The 14,589-nt window shown below is 43.4% G+C and overlaps 1 protein-coding gene across 1 annotated transcript; it reads left to right on the forward strand.

Moving 5' to 3' along the window:
• Positions 1 to 204: 204 nt before the first annotated feature.
• Positions 205 to 7,920, forward strand: edn1 (endothelin 1). The gene is made up of 5 exons (XM_068058246.1): positions 205 to 1,083; positions 2,363 to 2,537; positions 3,114 to 3,272; positions 5,867 to 5,992; positions 6,530 to 7,920. The coding sequence occupies exons 1-5, from the start codon at positions 1,014 to 1,016 to the stop codon at positions 6,678 to 6,680; spliced, it is 681 nt and encodes a 226-aa protein (XP_067914347.1). The 5' UTR covers positions 205 to 1,013; the 3' UTR covers positions 6,681 to 7,920.
• Positions 7,921 to 14,589: the final 6,669 nt, after the last annotated feature.

A 14,589-nucleotide genomic window follows, 5' to 3' on the forward strand; every position in this document is an offset into this window, starting at 1 on the left:
GCACGAATCAAACTCCCTGCTGTCTTGGCTAATTCCTGGAGTTCAATCACCTTGTTCAAGAGTACCTCCTTATGTTGCGCTGCAATGCAAATCTCTAAGCTTTCCATGCTCAGCATTGGTTAAACTGCTTACTGTACTGGATCAGTGGTGTCAGTTACTTGCTGTGATTTTAGGACGAAAGTCACAAAGAATCAAACACACTAAAACCTGTGATGAAATAAGAGACACGCCAGAAAATCTGTAAGGATCATTAACGCCGTTAGATTAAATCCTACAGTCTGACCCAGAAAAGGACTGGCGCGATATCGTGGGTGCAAGTCACTCGGTATCTGATGGTAACTAATTCCACAAGTGCCCTCTCTGAATTTTTCTTATTTCGTTTTAAAAGTCAAAACCTTTCCCAAGCTTGGCGTTTTATCACAAATTCAAATTGAGACAACCTTTAGGTCTCTCAGATTTGATATAATTTATGTGGATTGGAGTCGAGGTGTACATGTTGTCGAAATTACTTCTTGGAATCCAGTATCGATTGTGGCTGAAAGTTTCTGATTGGCTCTTGGATCTCTGCCAAAGTGTGTGTGTATGCGCGCCGCCGCCTCAATCAGTGGAGAGTGTCCCTGCTGGGAGAAACTGTGGCAGAGGCTCAGAAAAGGAGAGGTTTAAAAAAAATGTACTGGCCTCGCCCCGTCTGTGGAGGAGGTTATTTTGCAGGCAGCGTGTTGCTTATCTAAGTCTGCAGCTCCTCTGGGTGACTAATAACATTGTCTTGGGATAAAAGCACATTGAACTGTTTACAGAGAGACACGTACTATATAAAGGGAGAGTTGCTGCCGTGTGGCAGCAGCACAGTAAAGCACACAGCTCTTCTAACTGGACCTGAGACTGACAACCAACTTCACCCTGCAGCTTGCCATCGGCACATTTACTTCTGAACTACAGAAACTTTGCCAATACTTTTTTTTTCTATACAGAAGATAACAAGGAAAACTATCTGACTAGAGCGTCCTGATTTAATGTTGAAAATGGAGTTTAACGTGTTCTTTTCTCTGCTATCTCTGTTGTGGGGGTTACACTTTTCAACAGGTAGGTCTAATTCCTCATGGGAACTTTAAAATCTATCATTATATAATCCACAGATATTAAGTGTTTATCTGCGTTTAAAAAAACTATCCAAAAATGAATTAAGAATTGGAAAAATACAGCAAAGTAGGATTTTAAGTGACAATGAATTATTCGATAATTTGAATTAAGCAACTTTGAAACTAAGAACATCTGTCCCCTGATGTATATCTGATGTATATATAAATATAAAATCTTGTGAAAAATTCAATGCTCATTTCAATATCTATAGCGGTGCTAAGTCACTACAAGGCATTCTCTATATTCGGCCTATAATTCAAACGGTTTAAAATTTTAAATAGTTTCATAAAAATTGAATCTATAAAATAAATACAGAACAGAATAGTGCGCTAAGCAAGGTGGAGCGGTCTCTGATCAGTGTCGGACTAACTGCTGTTCGTACCCGAAGTGACTTTCCGAAAGACATCACATTGCCAAATGGTAATTTGGGTTACGCGATGGCAAATTTCATCAAACTGAAAGTAACTCCCATTTGTAATTGAGATGTGGCACTGGTAGACTTACCAGGCGGGTTAAAATTGAAGATGTGTGTGAAAAGAAAGCGGAAATCAGCCTGGGGTGGACTCGATGTGTGAAACAGCAGATCGGTCCCTGACTGTTATACTGAGCAGGTGCACTTGTCTCCAGCCACAACTCACAGAGCTCAGTTCCGAGCACAGTTGATCTTAGCTGCATGTCAGTAATGAGGACCAACAACTTATTGGGACTCTTTTTCAGGAGGGAGAACACCAGGAGTGTTCTGGAGTTATACAGGGTTCTGCAGTTCGATCAGAAGTGTTCTTTACAAATTACAGAAAACAGCATCTCTGCAGGTCAAAACTGCACGCTGATTTTTATTGGAGTTTCACTTTCTTCTATTGGAATTGAGTCTTGTGACTGTAATACAGTCGTTGCTCCCGCCTCATGTTCCAAACTTAGCTTCCAGTTCGCGATTTACTGGGCCATGCTGATCGATGGAGTCGGTCTGAAGGGGCCCCGCCGTCCCATCGGGCTGAACAAGCACTTCTTTCACCGGGTGACTTCACTGCAAAAGAAACACTTAACTAGAAAAAACTATTTCACTCCAATTACAGATCCACACGAGAGAAATTTGATCCCTATATTATCATTTATTCAATAATCAATACAATTTTAATTTATGAGCAATAATGTACTAATGAGAGCTTCTAGTCTCTCTCCCTCTGTCTGATATGGTGTGGCTCTAATAGTCTCTGTCTCACAGGATCCCCGCTCTCGGGTGATGAAGTGACCGTGTCTGGCGCCTCCTCTGCCGGCCACGCTTCTAGCTCCGTTCCCCGCCGGCTCAGCCGTTCCAAGCGTTGTTCCTGCTCCTCTTTTCTGGACAAGGAATGCATCTACTTCTGTCACTTGGACATCATCTGGATCAACACACCCGAGTAAGTGGCTTAAGGGGAAATCCTTTCCGTAGAGGGGGTATTGTAGCTCAGGCAGTCAGAACCTGAGATCTGGCGAGGTTTGATTCTACCCAGAAAGTAACGGTATTAATCCCAGGCACAGCGCATATGTAAAAACAATTTGACAGTGAGAGTACAGTCCAGAGAACTAGAACAAGACGTCTTTACTGATTGGCAGGCACCTGCGACGAAAGTTACTAGAGCGTCAATTTATAATAAAAGCTCTCTCACTTCAATAGATGGTCAACAGTTCCATTCTAACCATCGATCTCTAAAGAAAACTTTGCCTGCAGCTCTCGCTGCTAGTGATTTTTCTGCATTATAATATAGTCTAAAACACGTTTGGTGTTAAACATTAATCTCTGTTCAGCAGGAATCTTGTTGGATTCTATTCCATTTCGTTGCGACTTGTCCGGCTGTAATAATCTTTGCTTATTATTTAAAGGGTGATGTAAACTTTTAGTGTGAAGTATTGATCTCTCGACACTTTACAAGATCCACACCTGCCAAGTGACGATTGATTTTGGTAATCGTACTTTGATTATTTTTGTCCTTCAGGCGGATTGTCCCGTACGGACTGGGCAGTTCCCCTCGGGTCAGACGGTCTGTGAAGAAGAAATTGGCAACGCTGGCGGAATCGAGACCTCGATGTGAATGCAGCAGCCAAGAAGATCTTGTGTGCTGGCAATTCTGTGAAGATGGGCTGCAGACACCAAGGTAGAAAATGTTCCCGTACACCTGCTTTTCCATAAGTCAGCTTAATCATAAGATACATGTAGCTCGGCCTCAAGCCAGAGTTATGAAACCAACCAGGACCAAAACATTCAGTCTAGACCTCTTTTGTTAGAAAAGAAAAAGAAAGCTTTAGGCCATAACGAAAATAACGGTTAATCATTGATTATTGCTAATTATATTCATTATTTTGGGGTTTAAAGAGATGAGGAATGCGCCTATTTCCAAAGCTTGGTACCTTCTGTAACCAGATAATCCCTTCCACAAAAAACAAAAATGGCCGAAAGTAATAGCTGCAACCTTATCAGGAGCTTCAGGACACCTAAATCACAGAAGCAAAACATATAGCATATTAAAGCCTTGCGTCGATCTACTTCCTGCTCAACCTTTTCCATTATAAATCCCAGTGTTCATGGTTTTAATTGAAACTGCCTCAGTAAACTTGTCCTGCTGTAATTACCTCATTACATCTTTCTAACAGTGGTGGCACTGTAGTGCTCCAGTTTTGCATTTCTCAGCCCATTGGCTTCCACTGCAGGGAAACTCATGCTCCACCCAGGTAGATATTATCAGCTTCCCAAATTGTTGTAAGCTTTAGCATTTAACTATAAATAATATAAAACCAAAGTATTATAGAAAGATGAGTACTGAAAGTATGATTTTAAAATGGGGATTGAATGGGTTCTAATAAATTTGCACCCTCCACAAGGCTGCTTCAGCTGAAAACTACTTTTGAATTCGTGTGCAATAAATGTATATTTTAATAATTGACATGCATAATATTTAATGCTCTACGGTGACAACAACCCTTCACTAGTTTAGGAATACCAATCAAACTTCAAGTTTATGTTCTGCAGTGCACTTCACTCTCACCTTATACCAATCTCTGTGGTAGATCATTTCCTTTTGTGATTGTTGATCTTCGTTTCAGTCTGATTACCACACTCATTCCTTCCTTTCGTAATGCCCATTTTTATATCTTTGCCATTAAGTCAAGCCATTGCAGGTATCCGGTTTTCTGAAGTGGATTATACCTGTGTGAAGGAAGACTTTTTTTTATTATGAAGATTGAGTTGTTAGATCCACCTCGTAATAGCATCAGCCAACAAAATAGAGTGTCATAGTCATTTACAGCATAGAAGGAGACTATTGGCCTATTGAGTCCATGTTTGTTCATTTTGAATAATGTATTTTATTTAAAGATATATAATACAAGTTGTTAATAGGACTATTGCTGCTGTAGTATATTCAAGGAGTCAGGAGGTGACTTACTTGCCGCAGGTCAGAGGCTAGGAATCCTGCGGCAAGTAACTCACCTCCTGACTCCCCAAAGCCTGTCCACCATCTACAAGGCACAAGTCAGGAGTGTGATGGAATACTGTCCACTTGCCTGGATGGGTGCAGCTCCAACAACACTCAAGAAGCTCGACGCCATCCAGAACAAAGCAGCCCACTTGATTGGCACACCATGCAGAAACATTCACTCCCTCCAGCACTGATGCACAGTGGCAGCAGTGTGTACCATCTACAAGATGCACTGCAGCAATGCACCAAGGCTCCTTAGACAGCACCTCCCAAACCCGCGACCTCTACCACCTCGAAGGACAAGAGCGGCAGATGCATGGGAACATCACCACCTGCAAGTTCCCGTCCAAGTCACACACCATCCTGACTTGGAACTATATCGCCGTTCCTTCACTGTCGCTGGGTCAAAATCCTGGAACTCCCTTCCTAACAGCACTGTGGGTGTACCTACCTCACATGAACTGCAGCAGTTCAAGAAGGCAGCTCACCACCACCTTCTCAAGGGCAATTAGGGATGGGCAATAAATGCTGGCATAGCCAGTGATGCCCACATCCCATGAATGAATTTAAAAAAAGGGTAAGTCCTGTACAATTCTACTCTGGTGTGGCTCCTTGCTCAACACGATGCAGATTAGAACTGGGCACAGAGATCAACATAAAAGCAAAATACTGCAGATGCTGTAAATCTGAAATAAAAACAGAAGTGTTGGAAATACTCAGCAGGTCAAGCAGCATCTGTGGAGAGAGAAACAGAATTAACGTTTCCGTTAACTCTGCTTCTCTATCTACAGATGCTGCCTGAACTGCTGAGTATTTCCAGCACTTTCTGTTTTTATAACAGAGATCAACATGTTTGACTCATGGAACTTCAGATTTTCCTAAGAGTGATTTTAATGACCAGAAAATTAGAAGTAATGTAAATCAAGGTTGTAGAGCTCAGCAACCCCATCAAGTGGGTTCTGCACCAGGAATGACATATTTCAAAATTTACCCATGTTTATTGCATCCAAGTCCTAATGTTCAAGACTTACACTCTAAAACACCAACAGTCACTTTGTAATCTTTGAACACGTGATATTCCTACAGCAGTAATCATTCCAATATAGATCTTTGATTCCTTTAAGGGTTTTGTCTTATTCTAACTCTTTTCCTAATCTGTAAAGTTTACTGGCTGAGATGAACTTCATGGATAATTTGGATAGCTATTGACTCTCTAGATACTTAAATTTTAAATTTCCATGTAAAATTAAAACAACCATTTATTTTCTTTGCAGATTTCCAATCAAGACCAAAGTACAAAAGCACTACCTAGAGGAAGCATTAGATAGAATGGGCCAAAACAAACAGGACTGCACAGGACTGAAATGTGTTTATCAACGTCTCCTTAGCATCACAAAAAAGTGAGTCTCATTCAATTTTACTTATCGCCTCTAACATCACCCTTATCATATTTCTAATGTCAAAACTGATTGTATAACACAATGTGGGAAGATTTCCTCTGGTTGCTACATGTTAGTGGCAGCATAAACATTGAGGGAAGATTTCCTATCAGCAGAATTATAAATCTAAAATAGCAGATTTACAATATCGCGGCAAATAGGTGACCAGAGGAAATCCCCTCTCATTGTAAGATTTAAGCTCCTCAAAATATTTTCCATTGTTGAAAATCTAGATTGATTATTTGCAAAGATAATAGGGTAAATAGGCCAGGTTCTGCATTGGGAGTGCACTTGGAAAATATACCTTAATATTCTCACATGAATAAATTCTTATTTCAGACATGAAGTTAGTGCCAGAACTAAATTTGATATAATTTATTTCTGACTATTTTATAACATTTATTTGTAACACTCCTGTAAAACAAACACTTATCGATCTGTCAACATGATTTTATTACCAAACAGAAAGTGTAACATAATTTATGCTTTGACTTGAAGGTTGGAGCCAGAAGACGGCAAGCATTTACCTACATCGATGAAATGGGTATACAGAATAAAGAAAGCGAGACAAGACAGTCACAATAGACTGAAGAGTTTACCAGTTTCCATGGCAGGCCCTGTAGCACAATGCAGGGACTGCAAGCGCTGACAGGCTGCCAGTTAACAGAGTAAAGAAAACAGCACGTGTTGGCTTCTTCCACAGAATAAATTGCCACACTGTTCTGGCAAGGGACCAGGGATTGACACTTTAGTGAGGAGCTTGCCAAAACTGATGGAGTCCAAGCTATAGCCTAGTCTTATGGGAAAAAAAGACTGACCAGCAGAATAAATCAAGGTGGCTTCAAAATGAAACAAAATTTGATTTAAAGTAAGCAATGTATGAAGTTCTGCAATTCACGTTCACAAACTACAGAATGGGTGTGTGTCTACTAAAAAGAGCTGAGATGCATAAACTCACTAAACTGAGGAGTTCTCACTAAATCCTGGCTTAACAAGATTGGACAGTGTAATAAGCAGAGTGAACTTCAAAGTCGTACAGCCAAAAGATTGCTGTAAAGGAACGGAAGTGGAATTTAGTGCATCAAATGAAGCAATGATTTAAAGACACATTCAAAATGTTTTCGTACATAATGTGTACAAAGTGCAAATGCTCAGTTTAATATATTTCACAGACTTTTTAAATGGAATGTTGAAACTGCAGAATAGCATTTTTAATTTAAATCTACCTCACTTTTTACAAGTGTTGTTGACTACAGATATGCCCTAAAAATAACATTGCCCTCTTCATGAACACATGGTTTGAATATTGTATTGTCTGACTTATATCAGTGTTGGCATGTTTGTGCATAATGAATGTGCTTGGGTGTGATAGTGTGAATATGTGTAATGACAGTATGTTTGGATATGATTGTGTGGATATGTATTTACTGGCAATGTGTTTGGTTACATCGGGAAATAACAAGGTCTGGATATATTGTGGTTGCCCACAGTGTCTGAATGTGGGTATAGTTGAGTCTGGACGAATGCAATGTATTTAGTTGTTTTTTGTTTGTACAGCCAGATAAATATTACATCTTTATATTTGGTAGATGAAATGTAAAGGAGATGATGCAATATTTCTCATAAAAAGATGGGAAGCATCGACAGCCACCATAAACAAACATGACGGGAACAATTGTATGATTGAAATGTTAATGAAGTTGGTCAACAATATTAACTCTGAAGATGAGGCATTAATTTGCATAAATATTTAAAGTATTGCTCATATTATTTTGACATTCCTAACTTTGGTTACTGACTGTATTTTAAACAGTGTCATAATGTATCATACAGGCCATATTGGTCTCTTGTGTGATTATTAGCCAGTATGTATTTTTATACAGAAATGTGTTTGCTCTACTTCATGTTTTTGAAAGTAGTTTACCTGAAAATAAAACATTTCTATTTAATATGAAAATATATACCATTTTCTTATTTTGGAGGGGGAAAAGACTAGTTAGTTGTTGAAACAAACTTTCAATTCATATGTGTGGATTTGCACACACAGCCAGTCTGTTAGCACATTATCCTTCCAGTACCGGGACTTGAATTTGGTGGGTTGAGAATCTTGTCTACTATCTATAAGGGTTCCTAAATGAGATAGTATCCCAGCACTGTGGGTGTACCTACACCCCAAGGACTGCAGTGGTTCAAGGCGGCAGCTCACCACCACCTTCTCAAGGGCAATTAGGGATGGGCAGTAGATGCTGGCCTAGCCAGTGACACCCACATCCCATGAACAAATAATAGAAAAGTACCAAAGCACAAAACAATCTGTAGTTCAGCCCCACAATTTGCCACAAAAGTTAGAAAGAGTCATCGAGGATGGCTAGTGTCAAAGTGAGAGGGAACTTTTGCTCTTCACCTGATGGTACATCTAACCTGGAAATGCTGGAGGATGCTTAAAATAGAAAAGTATTCTATTCCCTAACATACATTTCTGATTTTTCTACACCCAACAAACCCTCAAAAAAAACTCCAATCATTACTTAAAAATAAATTATCAGAATTGTTGCAATAATTTTCCAAAAAGCTGGAATAGCAACATTCTGAAAGAAAGGACTATTTCCTTAACAGTGCATTGTGCTCTTGCTGGAGTGTCAGTATGAAGTGGTTTTGCACCATATCAATGCCACATTTATAGTTTTCAATGTGACGTTGGCCAGAGCAGACCAAAGCATGAAGGGGAATGAAACTCTCTGGAAGAGGTCATCTCACTTTGTTTCACTTCAGAGCCTGTTCAGTCCTTGACACCAGATTTACACAACATAAGTTTAGTGTTGGTGCAAAGCTAAAATCACTTCTGTATTCCTGTGACTGGGTGTTTCATTCAGGTATGTTGCTATACATTTAAGTGTGGTGATTTGAATGCCCAATGTGCAGTGAGTGACGTGTTGTATACTTCAACTTATACTATTCCAAATATCTGTGGTTTACACAGTTTCATGCCTGCATCAGTGGTATCATAAGCCAAGGTTGAAGAGGGTGGACCTGGTCTTCTAGCAGCCATCCCTTCCAGACTGCCTTCTCTTTTGTACAGCCTAGGCAGAGAGGATTGTCTTAAAACTAAGATGCCATGATTGCTGCCTGGGAAACTCCTTGCAGTTCATGAAGGCCATGATATTGTGTGGAGCTTAAATGGTTAAGCTTTGGACTGTCAGGCCATGCTGTAATGCAAAACAGGTGGACAATGAAGGACTTAATACATACATATTCACATTGCCAACACAGCTACAAGTGCTCCCAGTGAGGTTCCGACAATTCCTTTTTGTTGGATTTCCAATTTATGCAAAGTATAATCTTTTCATTGCTCTTTCAAGCTGTCTTGCACTAAATGTGTGATAACCTTGAATCCTTTTTAACATTTCTATAAATAAAGTAGAATGATACCTAGAACAAATTCTCAATATTCTCATAGGCATGCTCAGACAGCCGGTATAAAATGGACAGTGAGGACTAAGCATGTCCTAGTCTGAAAGCAAGTGACTTCTGGATCATTTCTGATTTTTTTTGATAGCTGATTTTTTTTTGCAGCATTTTCATTTGCTGTGTTATTTGGATGGTGTTTTAATAGAAAGATTTTTGATTGTTACAACTAAAATTTTGGATAGGAAATTCCTTTTGGTTATTCCTTATTTATGTTTTTGAGAAAGAGGATAAGAGATTCATTAATGTTTATTCACCAGGACAAATACCTTCATCATTCTCACCACAGAAAATTAACAACAAAATGAGTTATCCTTGCAATTTTTTTGCATTACAGCATGGCCCGACAGTTCAAAGCTTAACCATTTAAGCTCCACACAATATCATGGCCTTCATGAACTGCAAGGAGTTTCCCAGGCAGCAATCATGGCATCTTAATTTTAAGACAATCCTCTCTGCCTAGGCTGTACAAAAGAGAAGGCAGTCTGGAAGGGATGGCTGCTAGAAGACCAGGTCCACCCTCTTCAACCTTGGCTTATGATACCACTGATGCAGGCATAAACTGCAAAGGAATGAAATATCATAGTCATAGAGAGATACAGCACTGAAACAGGCCCTTCGAGAGTCTGTGCTGACCAACAACCACCCATTTATACTAATCCTACATTAATCCCATATTCCCTACCACATTCCCACCATCTACCTACACTAGGAGCAATTTACAATGGCCAATTTACCTATCAACCTGCAAGTCTTTGGCTGTGGGAGGAAACCAGAGCGCCCGGCAGAAACCCACACAGTCACAGGGAGAACTTGCAAACTCCACACAGGCAGTACCCAGAACTGAACCCGGGTCACTGGAGCTGTGAGGCTGCGGTGCTAACCACTGCGCCACTGTGCCACCCCAAGCAGAAAAGAAGATCCACCCACATTCAAGGCAAGAGCAGAAATTCTAATTCACAAGCAAAATACTGTAGATGCTGGAAATCTGACTAAAAACAAAACACAGGAAATACTCAGTAGGTCTGGTAGCAGCTGTTAAGAGAGAAACAGAGTTAACGTTTCAGGTCGATGATCCAAAGGTTTCTATCTCCACATATGCTGCCAGACCTGCTGAGTATTTCCAGAATTTTCTGTTTTTATTTCAGAGCAGGAGCACCTTTGCAGCCAGCTATAGCTATACGTCAGGCTCTCATAGATGAGATCTTCAGCTAAGTGCCACGAGAACCGAATACTTAACAGCTTTCTTAACTTATGGAACAAGATACTTTCTGATGTTCTGATGAAAGATCACAGACTTGAAATGTTAACTCTGCTTCTCTCTCCACTGATGCTGCCTGGCCTGCTGAGTATTTCCAGCACTTGCTGTTTTTACTTTCAGAAACATTATCCTAGACTCTAAATCAGCTACCATAGATGTCTATCTTTTGATCTGCATTCTTATTCTCTATCATAAGAATTGATCCTATGGTTTCAAGGTCAACTGCTTCCTCTCAGATACCACACACTTGAGGTGCTCTGCCCTTGTTATGCATTCATAGAGGAAAATATCCTTTCTGGCATCCTAACCAACATTCATCCCTCAACCTACGCTATCAAAGCAGATTCATTGCTCATTCATTTCATTGTTTGTGGGACCTTGCTGTGTGCAAATATAATGCCATGTTTGCCAACATAACAATTTGAAAAGTATTTATGAAAGCTTTTTGGATGTCCTAAAGACACAAAAGCTGTTTTGTAATATTTGAAGTTACGTACAAAATAGCTAGAAAATAGAGGGGGAGAAATTTGTTTGCTTAGTGCCGCTTTAAGCGGCGCAACACAAACTTATATCAATCCCATGGAGGCAGACAGTGCCATGGGCCGCTACCTGCGTAACCCACGTGGCGTTCTTCATTGATATCATTGAAGAAACATGCAGGCTGGGCAGGGAGTGTCTTTGCAGCCTCATCTGCCCTCAGGGAATCGACCTTGTCTGCGCAGCGCAGCTTGAAGCAGCTCGACAAGAATAAATTTTTCTCTCAAAGTGCTTAGTGAAACAGGCAGTGGGGCAGAGTGCAGCAGCATGTGTACTGAGAGTTCAGAGCTTTATGCTCCAATTCACACCAAATGTACTTTGATCAGTTAGAAACTCCTTGCTTATTCAAGCAGCCAATTTTGTTGTAACCAATTGGCCAAAGTGCATGAGAAGTTTAATTTACATGACAGTATAGCCATCTTAATGCAGTTTATTATTGTATGAGCTGGTTCCTGGAACATTAAGCAAATTACTAAATCAGAGCAAAGTGCTTTATTCAGCAGGTTGAGCAGAAAGATGCAGAATCTTTGCTTTCAACTCACATCACAAAGTTGAAATGTTACCCATGATTCACAAACAACATTTTGATCTGACATAGAATGTTCAGATTGTACTCCATGTATGATTGTGCTGGGGCTGGGCTCAGTAGTATTATTCCTATTGGTGCCTTTATATGGTGACTTTTTCAAGCAATGTTAGTAATATACTGGAAAGCTATTTCATGCAGTGCAGACTTACCAAGTTTGAATTATTTGCAGTGGGACAAAGAAAGGAAATGTTACTGAGTTTGAAACATCCGTTTTATTTGCTTTTGTGCTATCAGTAATTACAATCATGTAAAGAATCACAGTGACCTCTTGAAAGGATGAACTCTATTTGAACTGCTTGATAGACTTAAAGAAAAGCACAAAGGTTAAGGCATGAATATTATAAGTTAGTAGAATAAAGCATATATCAACATGAAGGGAGCAACAGCTATTAAAGTTATGCACAAAAAAGTTGTGCTAATATATCTCTGTATACTGATACACGAAAGTTATAGCACAGGGTTGTCCAAACTTTTCGGGTGGTGGGCTGGTTACAATTTTTGCTTGGCCCAGTGGGGCCAATTTTAAATTTATCTTACAAATAAAACTAATTGGTCCAAGAGCGTTTGAATGCTTGACATTTACCATCAATCTTTCTTTTCTTGCTGTATCCATGGGCCAGCATCTATGAGAGGGAAGTGACTCTTTACTTCCAAATGGTTACAAAACTACCAACAAGTCTTATGCTTTTCCTGGTTGACACTTCCCAGCACACAACTAAAACCTTGGTCAATCTCGATGGCTCGAATCTGGGTACATAAAATAGGACAGACTGGGTTTTAAAAATATTCTGGACTTTCTTCAACAATTCCTCCCTTCACCCACCATGCACCAGGAGCAGAAACTCACCTCACCCCACACAATCCCTGCGAGCTCCCCTCCTCCCCCCACACCCCTGATCCTCGTGCTCCCCTCCCCCACATAGTTCCTGCAAGCACCCCTCCTCCCCCCACACCCCTGATCCTCGTGCTCCCTTCCCCACATAGTTCCTGCGAGCTCCCCTCCTCTCCCCACAGCCCCGGCTCCTTGAGCTCCCCTCCCCCACACAGTTGCTGCGAGCTCCCCTCCTCTCCCCACACCCCTGATCCTCGAGCTCCCCTCCCCCACATAGTTCCTGCGAGCTCCCCTCCTCTCCCCACACCCCCGGCTCCTCGAGCTCCCCTCCCCCACACAGTTCCTGCGAGCCCCCCTCCTCTCCCCACACCCCTGATCCTCGAGCTCCCCTCCCCCACATAGTTCCTGCGAGCTCCCCTCCTCTCCCCACACCCCCGGCTCCTCGAGCTCCCCTCCCCCACACAGTTCCTGCGAGCCCCCCTCCTCTCCCCACACCCCTGATCCTTGAGCTCCCCTCCCCCACATAGTTCCTGCGAGCTCCCCTCCTCATCCCCACACCCCTGATCCTCGAGCTCCCCTCCCCCACATAGTTCCTGCGAGCTCCCCTCCTCTCCCCACACCCCGATCCTCGAGCTCCCCTCCCCCACTTCCTGTGAGCTCCCCTCCTCCCCCCAAACCCCTGATCCTTGAGCTCCTGTCCCCCCATACTCCCTCCTCGAGCTTACCACCCCCCACACCCCCAACTCCCTGAGCTCCCCTCTCTCACACAGTCCCTGTGAGCTCCCCTCCTCTCACACCCCCAACTCCTCGTACTTCCCACCCCCACAATCCCTTTGAGCTCCCCACCCCCTATACTCCCGACTCCTCAAGCTCACCTCCCCCCACACCTCCAACTCCCTGAGCTCCCCTCCCCCACACCCCCAACACTCCCCGGGCTCACGTCCCCCCACACAATCCCTGCAAGCTCCCCTCCCCCCTACAGTCCCTACGAACTCACCTACCCCCACAAGCCCCAATCCGAGCATCCCTCCCCCCACACAACCTGTGAACTCCCCTACCCCTTCGTCTCGATTCCTCGAGCTCCCCTCCTCCACACAATCCCTGCGATCTCCCCTCCGCACCTCACACCCCTGACTCCTCGAGCTCCCCTCCCCCACACCCCAATTCCTCGAGCTCCCCTCCCCCACATGCCTGACTCCCCGCGCTCCCCTCCCCCTACACCCACGACTCCCCGAGCTCCCCTCCCCTACACCCGACTCCCCTCCCCTCACAGTCCCTGTGAACTCCCCTACCCCATCCCGATTCCTCGAGCTCCCCTCCCCAACAGTCCCTGTGAGCTCCCGTCCTCACCGCACATCCCCAAATCCTCGAGCCCCCCTCCCCCCACACCCCGACTCCTCAGGCCCCCCTCCCACACCCCCGGCTCCTCGAACCCCCTCCCCCTACAAGCCCGATTCCTCGAGCTCCCCTCCCCCCACATCCCCGGCTCCTCGAGCTCCCCTCTCCCACACCCCCGGCTCCTCGAGCTCCTCTCCTCCCCGATCCTCGACTCCTCGGGCTCCCCTCACCCACAGTCCCTGCAAGCTCCCCTCCCCCCACACCCCCGACTCCTTGGGCTCCCCTCCCCCCACACCATCGACTCCTTGGGCTTCCCTCCCCACAGTCCCTGCGAGCTCCCCTCCCCCCACACCCCCGACTCCTCGGGCTCCCCTCCCCCCACAACCTCGACTCCTCATGCTCCCCTCACCCCACACCCCTGACTCCTCAAGCTCACCCCCCACACCCCCGATTCCTCAAGCTCATCTCCACCGCCACCGACTAAGGCCCCCAGTGCTGCATCCATGAATTTAGGAGCCCTCTCCCTTCCCTGGTGC

This window comes from Heterodontus francisci, chromosome 2 (assembly GCF_036365525.1).
Source record: "Heterodontus francisci isolate sHetFra1 chromosome 2, sHetFra1.hap1, whole genome shotgun sequence".
Taxonomy (NCBI): domain Eukaryota; kingdom Metazoa; phylum Chordata; class Chondrichthyes; order Heterodontiformes; family Heterodontidae; genus Heterodontus; species Heterodontus francisci.